The sequence below is a fragment of the Salvelinus namaycush genome, chromosome 24 (genome assembly GCF_016432855.1).
Source record: "Salvelinus namaycush isolate Seneca chromosome 24, SaNama_1.0, whole genome shotgun sequence".
Classification (NCBI taxonomy): domain Eukaryota; kingdom Metazoa; phylum Chordata; class Actinopteri; order Salmoniformes; family Salmonidae; genus Salvelinus; species Salvelinus namaycush.
This window is the reverse complement of record NC_052330.1, coordinates 30,803,796-30,817,818: the sequence shown is the minus strand read 5'-3', so window position 1 is coordinate 30,817,818 and position 14,023 is coordinate 30,803,796. Positions and strand designations below refer to the sequence as shown.

Genomic DNA, 14,023 nt, shown 5'->3' with positions numbered 1-14,023 from the left:
TCAGTCCCCTCCTGAACTCCCTGTGGTAGGCCTGATCCCCGACAATGACAGAGACCTGGCAATGTGGTGCCAGGACAACAACCTCTCCCTCAACATGATCAAGACAAAGGAGATGATTGTGGACTACAGGAAAAGCAGGACTGAGCACGCCTCAATTCTCATCGACAGGGCTGTAGTGGAGCAGGTTGAGAGTTTCAAGTTCCTTGGTGTCCACAACACCAACAAACTATCATGGTCCAAACACACCAAGACAGTTGTAAAGAGGGCACGACAAAGCCTATTCCCCCTCAGGAGACTGAAAAGATTTGGCATGGGTCCTCAGATCCTCAAAAGGTTCTACAGCTGCACCATCGAGAGCATCCTGACTGGTTGCATCACTGCCTGGTATGGCAACTGCTCGGCCTCCGACTGCAAGGCACTACAGAGGGTAATGCGTACAGCCCAGTACATCACTCGGGCCAAGCTTCCTGCCATCCAGGACCTCAATACCAGGCGGTGTCAGAGGAAGGCACTAAAAATTGTCAAAGACTCCAGCCACCCGTGTCATAGACTGTTCTCTCTGCTACCGCACAGTAAGCGGAACTGGGGCGCCAAGTCTAGGTCCAAGAGGGTTCTAAACAGCTTCTACCCCCAAGCCATAAGACTCCTGAATATCTAATCAAATGGCTACCCAGACTATTTGCATTGCCCCTCCCCCCACACCCCCTCTTTTATTATCTACGTTATTATCTATGCATAGTCACTTGTGTCGTGCTTAAGAACAGCCCTTAGCCGTGGTATATTGGCCATATACCACACCTCCATGGGCCTTATTGCTTAACTATAGATCACCAGGTCCAATTAAATCACAATTATAGATATTCAGGTCCAATTAAATCAAAATACAGAACACCAGGTCCAATTAAATCAAAATACAGAACACCAGGTCCAATTAAATCAAAATACAGAACACCAGGTCCAATTAAATCAAAATACAGAACACCAGATCCAATTAAATCAAAACATAGAACAAAGAAGGAAGACAAGTCTTAATGTGTTTGGAACCGTGTAATGACCATCCCCTAATTCTCAGAGGGACCTGACAAGACCCAGAAGAAGTCTTCAGGATCCTCCTCTTTCTCTCTTCAGTAAAGAGACAATAATGTTTGACAGGGGTTACCTCTAAATGGATCAGATCTGACCGACCAACTTTTTTTATGGGAGAATTGCAGCCACTGAAAAAGTAGTCTGTTCTCGGGCCCATAACCAACTGTTTTGTCATCGCTCCAGATTTTGGTTTAAACTGCACTACATTTCAAACCGCAAACTGGCACTGCTTCAGTTACTGAAGTCCTGTCAGATGTTTGGGCTCTTTATTAGCACTGTAGATACTGGCTGAATTAAAAGCTTTGAGTAATAGAAGACCCTTACCTGACCTTAGATACATTTTTAGTGGCAACTTGATCTAAAGAATGGTTGACATTTACATTTGAGTCATTTAGCAGACGCTCTTATTCAGAGCGCCTGACAATCTAGTGTATTCATCTTAAGATAGCTAGTTGAGATAACCACATACAGTATCACAGTCATAGTGAGTACATTTTCCCTCAATTAAGTAGCTATCAACAAAGTCAGAGCTAGACGATGTTCACTTTGTCACAGACAGGCAGACAGAGGGAGAGACAGAGGGAGGACAGAGGGAGGACAGAGGGAGAACAGAGGGAGAGACAGAGGGGAGGACAGAGGGAGAAACAGAGGGAGAGACAGAGGGAGGACAGAGGGAGAGACAGAGGGAGAGACAGAGGGAGGACAGAGGGAGAAACAGAGGGAGAGACAGGGGGAGGACAGAGGGAGAGACAGAGGGAGGACAGAGGGAGAGACAGAGGGAGGAGGACCTTAGAGAGACCTATGGCTTCTGTCTGTTGAGTGTAGCTGCACATAGTTTACATTTTAGTTATTAACAGACATTCTCATCCAGAGTGAGTTCCTGTAGCAATTAGGATTAAGTGCCTTTCACAAGGCTTGGGGATTTGACCTAGCGACCTTTCGGTTACTGGCCCAACACTCTTAACCACTAGGCTACCTGCTGCCCTAGGGCATGGCAGGACACGGCAGATTGAAACACAGGGCCAGCCTGCCCACCATCCCAGGGGTCCCACGACTCCGAAGCTCTCTCATTAAAACTAGAGAATCTGGCACAGGCTCCTCTTTGTCAAAGGCCTGGATGCCAGGGCTCTGGCTGCTGTGAGAAATAAATGAGAAGCAGACGGATGGACGGGGTTTGGTTGGTTGGTCTGCTGGTTTGTTGCCCCAATGGTTTCTAGGAGCTCTGTCACTAAGTCATAGCATGGTGCAAATGCTTTTCCTGGGCAAATAGCTAAAGCAAGTAACCTTTGTATCTTAAACGAGCCAGTAATCACTGTATTGTTTATGACTAATGTCATCAAGGTCTTCAGAGCGGTCCAGATCTTTCATCATGATGCTTAATTGAGGTGTCCTATCTTTTTCCTCAGGCTCGTGCTCAGCCGCCCATCAGTGGGGTCCATCATGGACCGGAGGCCCTGGAGCAGCAGAACCAGGTCCAGAGCCTCCTTCCCCCTGTCACTGAGCACCGCCACAAGAGGAGGTGGTCCCACTCGCAGCACCGCTCCGTAGGGGTTCTGCCCCAGCCTGAGCCTAAGGAGGAGATCAAGCCCTTCGTTCTGGACCTGAAGAACTTCCCTGAGCTGGCCAACGCAGACATCAGCTCGCAGAACCCCAACATCCAGGTGTGGTGACGATAATTGATAGTATTTTTTATAATGCTTTTCTAGCCCCTCAAGAGCGATTTACATTTGTACGGGGGAAACTCACCTAATATACATAATATATATACATAATATATGCCATTTAGCATACATTCTTATCCAAAGCGACTTACAGTCATGCATGCATACATTTTACATATGGTTGGTCCCGGGAATCAAACACAGAATCCTGCTGTTGGAAGCGCTAGAGGTGTCATTACAGACACCCTGGTTCGAATCCAGGCTGTATCACAACCGGCTGTGATTGGGAATCCCATAGGGCGGCACATAATTGGCCCAGCGTCGTCCGGGTTTGGCCGGTGTAGGCCGTCATTGTAAACAAGAATGTGTTCTTAACTGGCTTGCCTAGTTCAATAAAAAAAGGTAAAAAAATAAAAATGCTCTACCAACAATGCATTGCACCCTGGTAAAGCAGGGAAGAGCAGTGATTATAGAGATCCTTTATGTTGATTCCATTCTGTGGTGAGGAGTTTCTACTTGGCATGAGTGGCAATTCAGCAGAACAAGACGGTAGCTACTTTCACATTGAATAAATAGTTCCAGTCCTCACCTTCACTTCTTCCTGTCACGCCCTGGCCTTAGTTATCTTTGTTTTCTTTATTATTTTAGTTAGGTCAGGGTGTGACATGGGGGATGTTTGTGTGTTTTTTGTCTAGTCTAGGGTGTTTGTATTGTATAGGGGGTTTTGTAGAGTTCATGGGGTTGTGTTCAGTGTAGGTGTTTATGTAAGTCTATGGTTGCCTGGATTGGTTCTCAATCAGAGACAGCTGTCTATCGTTGTCTCTGATTGGGAGCCATATTTAAGGCAGCCATAGGCATTAGGTAGGTTGTGGGTAATTGTCTATGTTTGATGTTAGTTGCTTGTGTCTGCACTTTCGTTGTGTAGCTTCACGTTTGTTTTTTTGTCTAGTTTGTATTAGTGTTCGTTTTCATCTTCAAAAAATAAAAGAAGATGTATTCATATCACGCTGCGCCTTGGTCCTCTCATTCACCTAAAGACGATCATGACACTTCCATTTCCTGTGATTCCTCCAGCGATTAACCTCAATGTTTTCAGCATGTCATTTCCTGTGATTCCTCCAGCGATTAGCCTCAATGTCTTCAGCATGTCATTTCCTGTGATTCCTCCAGCGATTAGCCTCAATGTCTTCAGCATGTCATTTCCTGTGATTCCGCCAGCGATTAGCCTCAATGTCTTCAGCATGTCATTTCCTGTGATTCCTCCAGCGATTAGCCTCAATGTCTTCAGCATGTCATTTCCTGTGATTCCGCCAGCGATTAGCCTCAATGTCTTCAGCATGTCATTTCCTGTGATTCCGCCAGCGATTAGCCTCAATGTCTTCAGCATGTCATTTCCTGTGATTCCGCCAGCGATTAGCCTCAATGTCTTCAGCATGTCATTTCCTGTGATTCCTCCAGCGATTAGCCTCAATGTCTTCAGCATGTCATTTCCTGTGGTTCCGCCAGCGATTAGCCTCAATGTCTTCAGCATGTCATTTCCTGTGATTCCTCCAGCGTTTAGCCTCTGTCTTCAGCATGTCATTTCCTGTGGTTCCGCCAGCGATTAGCCTCAATGTCTTCAGCATGTCATTTCCTGTGATTCCGCCAGCGATTAGCCTCAATGTCTTCAGCATGTCATTTCCTGTGATTCCTCCAGTGATTAGCCTCAATGTCTTCAGCATGTCCTTTCGTTGAACGCATCTCAATCCCACAGTAGTTAGTTCCATCTACTGGTCGACTCAGGGCAGTTCACTTCAGGATGTGGTTAGCTGGATGTAATGACCCCATGCAGACTGGCTCTACCCTCTCATAGTCTCTCCATGTTGCCTGGTTCTGACAACTACTATGGGAGTGAGCTAACGTACAGGGTTGAGTCATACAGTAGTGGCCTACCAGTGTAACGAGATGTAGTTAAGCGTGGGATCTTCTGACTGAGTGCTCATTGCTCATCTCATGTCTGACTGGTTAAGTCAGAGCTAGAAATTAGGCATGTAAATCCCTTGATACTTCTGAAAGGTATGTTTTATGTGCCGTCAGTGAATTTGGTAAACTTCCAGTAACATTGAGATGTTCAGTTTATGCATCCTCCTATTAAAAGTATTTTTGTGAAGTAAGTGTTCAACCTTTTAGTTTTGGCAGACTTTGTGACCATATAAGGACTAGTTGTAGCTATCTTAGCATGTCCACGAAATCAATATCAATATCAAGCTTCCACAATGGTTCTCTAAATGATCACTCTCCTTTCCTCCCTCCCAGGTGACCATTGAGGTGGTGGACGACCCTAACATGGACTTAGAGATGGATCTGATAAAGGACTGGATCCCCCCGTCCCCCCCGTCCTCTGTAGGCTGGCTGGGGGGTAAGAAGCTGTTCTGGCCTCTGTTCTGGGGATACACAGACGCTGACTCCAGCGAGGATGGGACGGGCCGCTCAGGGCCGGAGGAGACTGGAGAGGAAGAGGAAGTCGAGGAAGATTACCTGTTGGAGTATGGTAGCGAAGAGCCTCTCCCTAGCGAAGTGGGAGATGACTGGGACAGTCGCTGGAACGAGGGTTGGGACGCCACACAGAGCTACTATGGTGAGACTTTATTTTGTTCGCTAAGTGGCACAGTGTCTGTATAGCAGGACAAAGTAGTAAAAAAAAAATGGAAAAGAACAGTGATCTCTGATCCACTTTTGCATGCCTCAGAGTAGTGGATCATTATAAAATGGCCTACAAAAGTTGAGAATTTTATTGTTTTGAAATAGTGAGAAACAAAGAGAAAGAAAGATTCACAGGATTAAGAAAAATGTCAATAAGTGATTCGTTAGCAAAAAGGTCGATAGACAGAAAGAAAGAGAGAGAGACAGAGAGACCGAGGGAGAGAGAGAGAAGGGGCTGAGGACTGCAGCAGGGTGGCGGGGGCTGTACTGACTGAGGACTGTGGCAGGGTGGCAGGGCTGTACTGACTGAGCGAGCGAGAGAGCTATGCTCTGCGAGCACTCGACCGTCAGGCCATTGTGGAGCTCCAGCCTTTGAAGTGGACACTGGGTCCCAACTTGCAGCTCGCTGTGGAGGCCTGCTGTCTTTTGAAGATGGGCCTGATGCGCTCGCTAATGGCAGCATGAGCCTGTTCCCCCGGATGGACAAAACAGCCCACTGCTTGTGTATAATTAGAGGGCAGATTGGGAACAGTGGATGACAGGGGCCATTCGGCTGGGTCTTTCATCCCCCCTCTGGGCCCCCCAGACCCCGACTCGGCCCTCTGCCCTGGGCGGCAAGGCCTTTTGAGCCTGTTCAAGAATTCGGGGGCTTTCAGGGACGTGGATAACATTTACGCCTCTATTGTTTTTTGTTTCTCTTAGTTCTCAGTCCATTTTCTCCCTGTGCATGATGGGAAAAGAGCATAGTGCCTTCTGGCTGCACAGGCAGGCAGCTTTATTCATCCCTGTAGACCACAGCAGAGCCAGGCAGCTTTATTAATCCCTGTAGACCACAGCAGAACCAAGCAGCTTTATTCATCCCTGTAGACCACAGCAGAGCCAGGCAGCTTTATTCAGCCCTGTAGACCACAGCAGAGCCAGGCAGCTTTATTCAGCCCTGTAGACCACAGCAGAGCCAGGCAGCTTTATTCAGCCCTGTAGACCACAGCAGAGCCAGGCAGCTTTATTCATCCCTGTAGACCACAGCAGAGCCAGGCAGCTTTATTCAGCCCTGTAGACCACAGCAGAGCCAGGCAGCTTTATTCATCCCTGTAGACTACAGCAGAACCAGGCAGCTTTATTCAAGAGAGAGAAGGGCTGCAGCTTCATAGATTGTGATGTAAATGAGCATGTGTGCATACAGTATGTATACATTCATCAACATTGAACGTCTAAATGAGGTGCATGTGATCTAGGAACAGGGCAACAATGTTTATGAAGTGATCAGATCTGAAGGCTTTTAGTGAACATAAAGTATGTCAGTCAGACTAGCGTAACGCTGGGGCTTCCCTTCTGTAAATTAAATGCTCCTGAGAAGAGTCTATTCCTGTGTTCGGCCGTATGGTGAGCTGGCTGTGCCACAAAGGACACGGCTGCGCCGCCGAACAAAGCTGCAATTTCTGCACCCACCTCATCTCGTCGGTAATCGAGGGCGGACATGTTTTCAGTATCATTAAACACCAGACTCAAACTTTTTAGAAGGCAGATAGGCTGAAGGTTAGACCAGAGGAGAAAGGTTAGACCAGAGGAGCATTCAACTGTACATAGAAAAGCCTTGTTATGGATTTGGATTTTCCTGTCATGGAAACACTTATAAAATAGAATTTCCTGTAAATTCACTTTACACTTTTAGTAATGTGGATGTTAAGGGATTAGATAAAGGAGTTTTAAGAGCCAATTTACTTATCCTTGTAATGTCTACAGTCTAGCTTCTGGGTCATACGTCAGTGCAGTAAATGCATCTAAACCAAATCTAGCTTTGTTTCTCAGCACCACTGTTTACTACAGCGGTGGAAAAAGTACCCAATTGTCATACTTGAGTAAAAGTAAAGATACCTTAACAGAAAATGACTCAAGTAAAACTCACCCAGTAAAATACTACTTAAAAGTCTAAAAGTATTTGATTTTAAATATACTTAAGTATCAAAGTAAATGTAATTTCAAAAATATACTTAAGTATCAAAAGTAAAAGTATAAAACATTTCAAACTCCTTATATTAGTCAAACTAGACGGCACAATTTTCTTGTTTTTTTACATTTACGGATAGCCAGGGGCACACTGACATAATTCACAAATGAAGTATTTGTCTTTAGTGAGTCCTCCAGATCAGAGGCAGAAGGGATGAGCAGGGATGTTCTCTTGATAAGTCCGTGAATTAGACCATTTTCCTGTCCTGTTAAGCATTCATAATGTAACGAGTACTTTTAGCTGTCAGGGAAAATGTATGGAGTAAAAAGTACATTATTTTCTTTCAGAATGTAGTGAAGTAAAAATAATCAAAAATATAAATAGTAAAGTACAGATTCCCCCCAAAAACGACCTAAGTAGTACTACTAATTAACCCTTTCAAGTTGTTTTCCTTTTCCTTGATAGCTCGTTAAGCACAGGTGGGGAACCAGCCAAATGCTTCTAATTGGAGTTCTACACAGTTAGGATGTAGCCTAGCTAGGAAATCCCACGGCTGGGAGAGAAATTCAACTCTTACTGATTAGCGAGTAATCATGTGATGGGGGAGAAGTGTGTGTGTGTGTGTGTTACCTCCATAAAATGTAAAACAGCTTAAATAGGAGAAACACTATACATCTAAATGCATTATCATTTAATATCATGAGATTTGTTTTGTCCCCCCACAGAGAAGGAGGAGACGGAGGAGTGGAGCGCCTGGTCCCCGTGCTCTGTCACCTGTGGTCATGGAGAGAGGAAAAGGACACGGTCCTGTGGTTACTCCTGCACCCTGACAGAGGCCTCCAAATGTGACATGGAGCCTTGTCCCGACCATGTCAACACTGTGGCTGAGCCTTTCCCCTTCCAGATGGAGAACGGCACTGAACCTTTTGGCACAGGTACGTTGAATACCCTTTTTCGATTTACACCTGGGAAAAAATATATATAACAGAACATAACAGAACAGAACAGAGCAGAACAGAGCAGGGCAGAACAGAACAGGGCAGAACAGAACAGGGCAGAACAGAACAGAGCAGAACAGAACAGGGCAGAACAGAACATAATAGAACAGAGCAGAACAGAACAGGGCAGAACAGAACATAATAGAACAGAGCAGAACAGAACAGGGCAGAACAGAACATAATAGAACAGAACAGGGCAGAACAGAACATAATAGAACAGAGCAGAAAAAAGCAGGGCAGAACAGAGCAGAACAGAGCAGGGCAGAACAGAGCAGGGCAGAACAGAACAGAACAGAACAGAACAGAACAGAACAGAACAGAGCAGAACAGAGCAGAGCAGAACAGGGCAGAACAGAACATAATAGAACAGGGCAGAACAGAGCAGGGCAGAACAGAACAGAGCAGAACAGAACAGAGCAGAACAGAACAGGGCAGAACAGGGCAGAACAGAGCAGGGCAGAACAGAACAGAGCAGGGCAGAACAGAACAGAACAGAGCAGGGCAGAACAGAACAGAACAGAGCAGGGCAGAACAGAGCAGGGCAGAACAGAACAGAACAGGGCAGAACAGAACAGAACAGAGCAGGGCAGAACAGAACAGAACAGAGCAGGGCAGAACAGAGCAGAACAGAACAGGGCAGAAAAGAACAGAGCAGGGCAGAACAGAACAGAACAGAGCAGGGCAGAACAGAGCAGGGCAGAACAGAACAGAGCAGAACAGAGCAGGGCAGAACAGAACAGAACAGAACAGAACAGAGCAGGGCAGAACAGAGCAGGGCAGAACAGAACAGAACAGAGCAGGGCAGAACAGAGCAGGGCAGAACAGAACAGAACAAAACAGAACAGGGCAGAACAGAACAGAGCAGAGCAGGGCAGAACAGAGCAGGGCAGAACAGAACAGAACAGAGCAGGGCAGAACAGAGCAGGGCAGAACAGAGCAGGGCAGAACAGAACAGAACAGGGCAGAACAGAACAGAACAGAACAGGGCAGAACAGAACAGGGCAGAACAGAGCAGGGCAGAACAGAACAGAGCAGGGCAGGGCAGAACAGAACAGAGCAGGGCAGAACAGAGCAGGGCAGAACAGAACAGAACAGAGCAGAGCAGAACAGAACAGAACAGAACAGGGCAGAACAGGGCAGAACAGAACAGAACAGAACAGGGCAGAACAGAACAGGGCAGAACAGAGCAGGGCAGAACAGAACAGAACAGAGCAGGGCAGAACAGAACAGAGCAGGGCAGAACAGAACAGAACAGAACAGAGCAGGGCAGAACAGAACAGAGCAGAACAGAACAGAGCAGGGCAGAACAGAACAGAACAGAACAGAACAGAACAGGGCAGAACAGAACAGAACAGAACAGAGCAGGGCAGAACAGAGCAGGGCAGAACAGAACAGGGCAGAACAGAACAGGGCAGAACAGAGCAGGGCAGAACAGAACAGAACAGAACAGGGCAGAACAGAACAGAACAAAACAAAACATAGCAGAGTAGGACAGGGCAGAACAGAGTAGGACAGGGCAGAACAGAACAGGGCTAACAGAACAGAGTAGGACAGGGCAGAACAGAACAGGGCTAACAGAACAGAGTAGGACAGAACAGGCCAGACAGAACAGAGCAGAAATAACTATGTAATTAGATGGTAATTGACACAATGGTCTCCCTCTGCTCTCCCTTTAGACGTGGACACCTGTGAGAAGTGGCTGAACTGTAAGAGCAACTTCCTCCAGAGATACCTCAACCAGGTCCTGTCAGAACTACCCAGCTGCCCCTGCAATTACCCCTCGGCCACTGCCTACACCGTGGTCAGCGTCTTCGACGAGGGACACGACCGGACGTTCCGTTGGCGTGACGCCAGTGGCCCTAAAGAACGCCTGGACATCTACAAACCCTCGGCGAGGACTTGCATCCGCTCGGCCCTCTCCGGCGACGTCGCCACGCTCGCCGCCCAGCACTGTTGCTACGACAACCGTGGCCGTCTGATCACACGGGGGAAGGGTGCGGGAACGCCCAACCTGATCAGCACGGAGTTCTCACCGGAGCTCCACTTCAAGGTGGACGTGCTGCCCTGGATCCTGTGTAAAGGTGACTGGAGCCACTTCCACGCGCTGCGACCGCCCAACAACGGCCTGGTCTGCCCGGAGAACCCCCACCAGGACGTGTTCATGAACGAGCTGGAGGAGGCCCGGGAGTACTGAGAACGCATGCAGTAGCCAAAACTACATTACCCAGAATGTGCCAGAACAGTGGGGTACAATCCTGACTTGAGAAAAGAAAGCAGGGCTGTTTTGCATTGCATTAAAGTCCATAGGAAGTTTGGGGATTGAGAAGTTTAAGGTGCAAGTTAATCTCAAGTTAGGATTTTGCACATTAAACATCATGCGACCAGACCCAACAGAACAGAATTGAACTTCATTGAACTGAACAAAAAAAAGAGATGCAGTCCTGCCGATGTGTTTCGCATCCAGCATGATTCCCAGCTCTCTCGATGTCTGTCCACAATCCTGTGTGCATGTAAGCATGACGTTGTCATCTAGCCTGTTGGTGTTGTAGGAGCTCTGTCTGTTTGACTGACCATCAGTGTTGGGGGTAACGCATTACAAAAGTAACATGTTATATAATCAGATTACTTTTATGAGTAATGGAGTAAAGTAACGCGGTACTTTTTTCAAATTGGGTAATACATTACATGACCAAAAGTATGTGGACACCTGCTCATCGAACATCTCACTCCAAAATCATGGGCGTTAATATGGAATTGGTCCCCCCTTTGCTGCTATAACAGCCTCCACTCTTCTGGGAAGGCTTTCCACTAGATGTTGGAACATTGCTGCGGGGACTTGCTTCCATTCAGCCACAAGAGCGTTAGTGAGGTCGGGCACTGATGTTGGGCGATTAGGCCTGGCTCGCAGTTGGCGTTCCAATTCATCCCAAAGGTGTTCAATGGGGTTAACGTCAGGGCTCTGTGCAGGCCAGTCAAGTTCTTCCAAACCTATCTCAACAAACCATTTCTGTATGAATCTCGTTTTGTGCATGGGGGCATTGTAATGATGAAACAGGAAAGGGCCTTCCCCAGAATTGGGCCTTAGACCGAATCGTCTAGAATGTCATTGTATGCTGTAGCGTTAAGATTTCAAATCAAATCAAATTTATTTATAAAGCCCTTCTTACATTAGCTGATATCTCAAAGTGCTGTACAGAAACTAGCCTAAAACCCCAAACAGCAAGCAATGCAGGTGTAGAACAAGAGGACTGGCCACCCCTCATAGCCTGGTTCGTCTCTAGGTTTCTTCCTAGGTTTTGGCCTCTCTAGGGAGTTTTTCCTAGCCACCGTGCTTCTACACCTGCATTGCTTGCTGTTTGGGGTTTTAGGCTGGGTTTCTGTACAGCACTTTTGATATATCAGCTGATGTAAGAAGGGCTATATAAATACATTTGATTTGATTTAGAAGCACGGTGGCTAGGAAAAACTCCCTAGAAAGGCCAGACCCTAGGAAGAAACCTAGAGACGAAACAGGCTATGAGGGGTGGCCAGTCCTCTTCTGGCTGTGCCGGGTGGAGATTATAACAGAACATGGCCAAGATGTTCAAATGTTCATAGATGACCAGCAGGGTCAAATAATAATAATCACAGTGGTTGTCAAGGGTGCAACAGGTCAGCACCTCAGGAGTAAATGTCAGTTGGCTTTTCATAGCCGATCATTCAGAGTATCTCTACCGCTCCTGCTGTCTCTAGAGAGTTGAAAACAGCAGGTCTGGGACAAGGTAGCACGTCCAGTGAACAGGTCAGGGTTCCATAGCCGCAGGCAGAACTGTTGAAACTGGAGCAGCAGCACGGCCAGGTGGACTGGGGACAGCAAGGAGTCATCAGGCCAGGTAGTCCTGAGGCATGGTCCTAGGGCTCAGGTCCTCTGAGAGAGAGAAAGAAAGAATTAGAGAAAGCATACTTAAATTTCACACAGGACACCGGATAAGACAGGAGAAATACTCCAGATATAACAGACTGACCCCAGCCCCCCGACACATAACTACTGTAGCATAAATACTGGAGGCTGAGACAGGAGGGGTCGGGAGACAGTGTGGCCCCGTCCGACGATACCCCTGGACAGGGCCAAACAGTAAGGATATAACCCCACCCACTTTGCCAAAGCACAGCCTCCACACCACTAGAGGGATATCTTCAACCACCAACTTACCATCCTGAGACAAGGCCGAGTATAGCCCACCAAGATCTCCCCCACGGCACAACCCAAGGGGGGGTCGCCAACCCAGACAGGAAGATCACATCAGTGACTCAACCCACTCAAGTGACGCACCCCTCCTAGGGACAGCATGGAAGAGCACCAGTAAGCCAGTGACTCAGCCCCTGTAATAGCGTTAGAGGCAGAGAATACCAGTGGAGAGAGGGGAACCGGCCAGGCAGAGACAGCAAGGGCGGTTCGTTGCTCCAGTGCCTTTCCATTCACCTTCACACTCCTGGGCCCGACTACACTCAATCATAGGACCTACTGAAGAGATGAGTCTTCAATAAAGACTTAAAGGTTGAGACTGAGTCTGCGTCTCTCACATGGATAGGCAGACTATTCCATAAAAATGGAGCTCTATAGGAGAAAGCCCTGCCTCCAGCTTTTTGCTTAGAAATTCTAGGGACAGTTAGGAGGCCTGCGTCTTGTGACCGTAGCGTACGTGTAGGTATGTACGGCAGGACCAAATCGGAAAGATAGGTAGGAGCAAGCCCATGTAATGCTTTGCAGGTTAGCAGCAAAACATTGAAATCAGCCCTTGCCTTAACAGAGTAGAGAGGCTAGCACTGGAGTAATATGATCAAATGTTTTGGTTCTAGTCAAGATTCTAGCAGCCGTGTTTAGCACTAACTGAAGTTTATTTAGTGCTTTATCCGGGTAGCCGGAAAGTAGAGCATTGCAGTAGTCTAACCTAGAAGTGACAAAAGAATGGATAAATTTTTCTGCATCATTTTTGGACAGAAGGTTTCTGATTTTTGCAATGTTACGTAGATGGAAAAAAGCTGTCCTTGAAACAGTCTTGATATGTTCATCAAAAGAGAGATCAGGGTCCAGAGTAACACCGAGGTCCCTTCACTGGAACTAAGGGGCCTAGCCTGAACCATGAAAAACAGCCACAGACCATTATTCCTCCTCCACCAAACTTTACAGTTGGAACTATGCATTGGGGCAGTCTGTCAGACTGCCAGATGGTGAACCGTGATTCAATACTCCAGAGAACGTGTTTCCAATGCTCCAGAGTTCAATGGCAGCGAGCTTTACACCACTCCAGCCCACGCTTGGCCTTGTGCATGGTGATTTTAGGCTTGTGTACGGTTGTTCGGCCATGGAAACGCATTTAATGTAGCTCCCGACAAACAGTTATTGTGCTGACGTTGCTTCCAGAGGCAGTTTGGAACTCGGTAGTGAATGTTGCAACCGAGGACAGACAATTCATACGTGCTGTGCGCTTCAGCACTTGGTGGTCCCGTCTGTGAGCTTTCACTTTGCGGCTGAGCCGTTGTTGCTCCTAGACGTTTCCACTTCACAATAACAGCACTTACAGTTGACCGGGGCAGCTCTAGCAGGACACCGGGGCAGCTCTAGCAGGGACGAAATTTGATGAACTAACTTGTTGGAAAGATGGCAT

The 14,023-nt window shown here is 47.3% G+C and overlaps 1 protein-coding gene across 1 annotated transcript; it reads left to right on the top strand.

The window, feature by feature from the left end:
- The first annotated feature begins 2,077 nt into the window (after nucleotides 1-2,077).
- Nucleotides 2,078-10,569, top strand: LOC120019390 (isthmin-2-like). Its single transcript, XM_038962678.1, has 5 exons — nucleotides 2,078-2,131; nucleotides 2,493-2,747; nucleotides 5,043-5,337; nucleotides 8,103-8,312; nucleotides 10,052-10,569. The coding sequence occupies exons 1-5, from the start codon at nucleotides 2,078-2,080 to the stop codon at nucleotides 10,567-10,569; spliced, it is 1,332 nt and encodes a 443-aa protein (XP_038818606.1).
- Nucleotides 10,570-14,023: the final 3,454 nt, after the last annotated feature.

Coding starts and splice junctions, on each gene's coding strand:
- LOC120019390 (XM_038962678.1), top strand. CDS start 2,078: ATGGCAGGACACGGCAGATTGAAACACAGGGCCAGCCTGCCCACCATC. Junction 2,748..5,042: donor CGCAGAACCCCAACATCCAG/GTGTGGTGACGA, acceptor CCTCCCTCCCAG/GTGACCATTGAGGTGGTGGA. Junction 5,338..8,102: donor GGACAGTCGCTGGAACGAGG/GTTGGGACGCCA, acceptor GTCCCCCCACAG/AGAAGGAGGAGACGGAGGAG.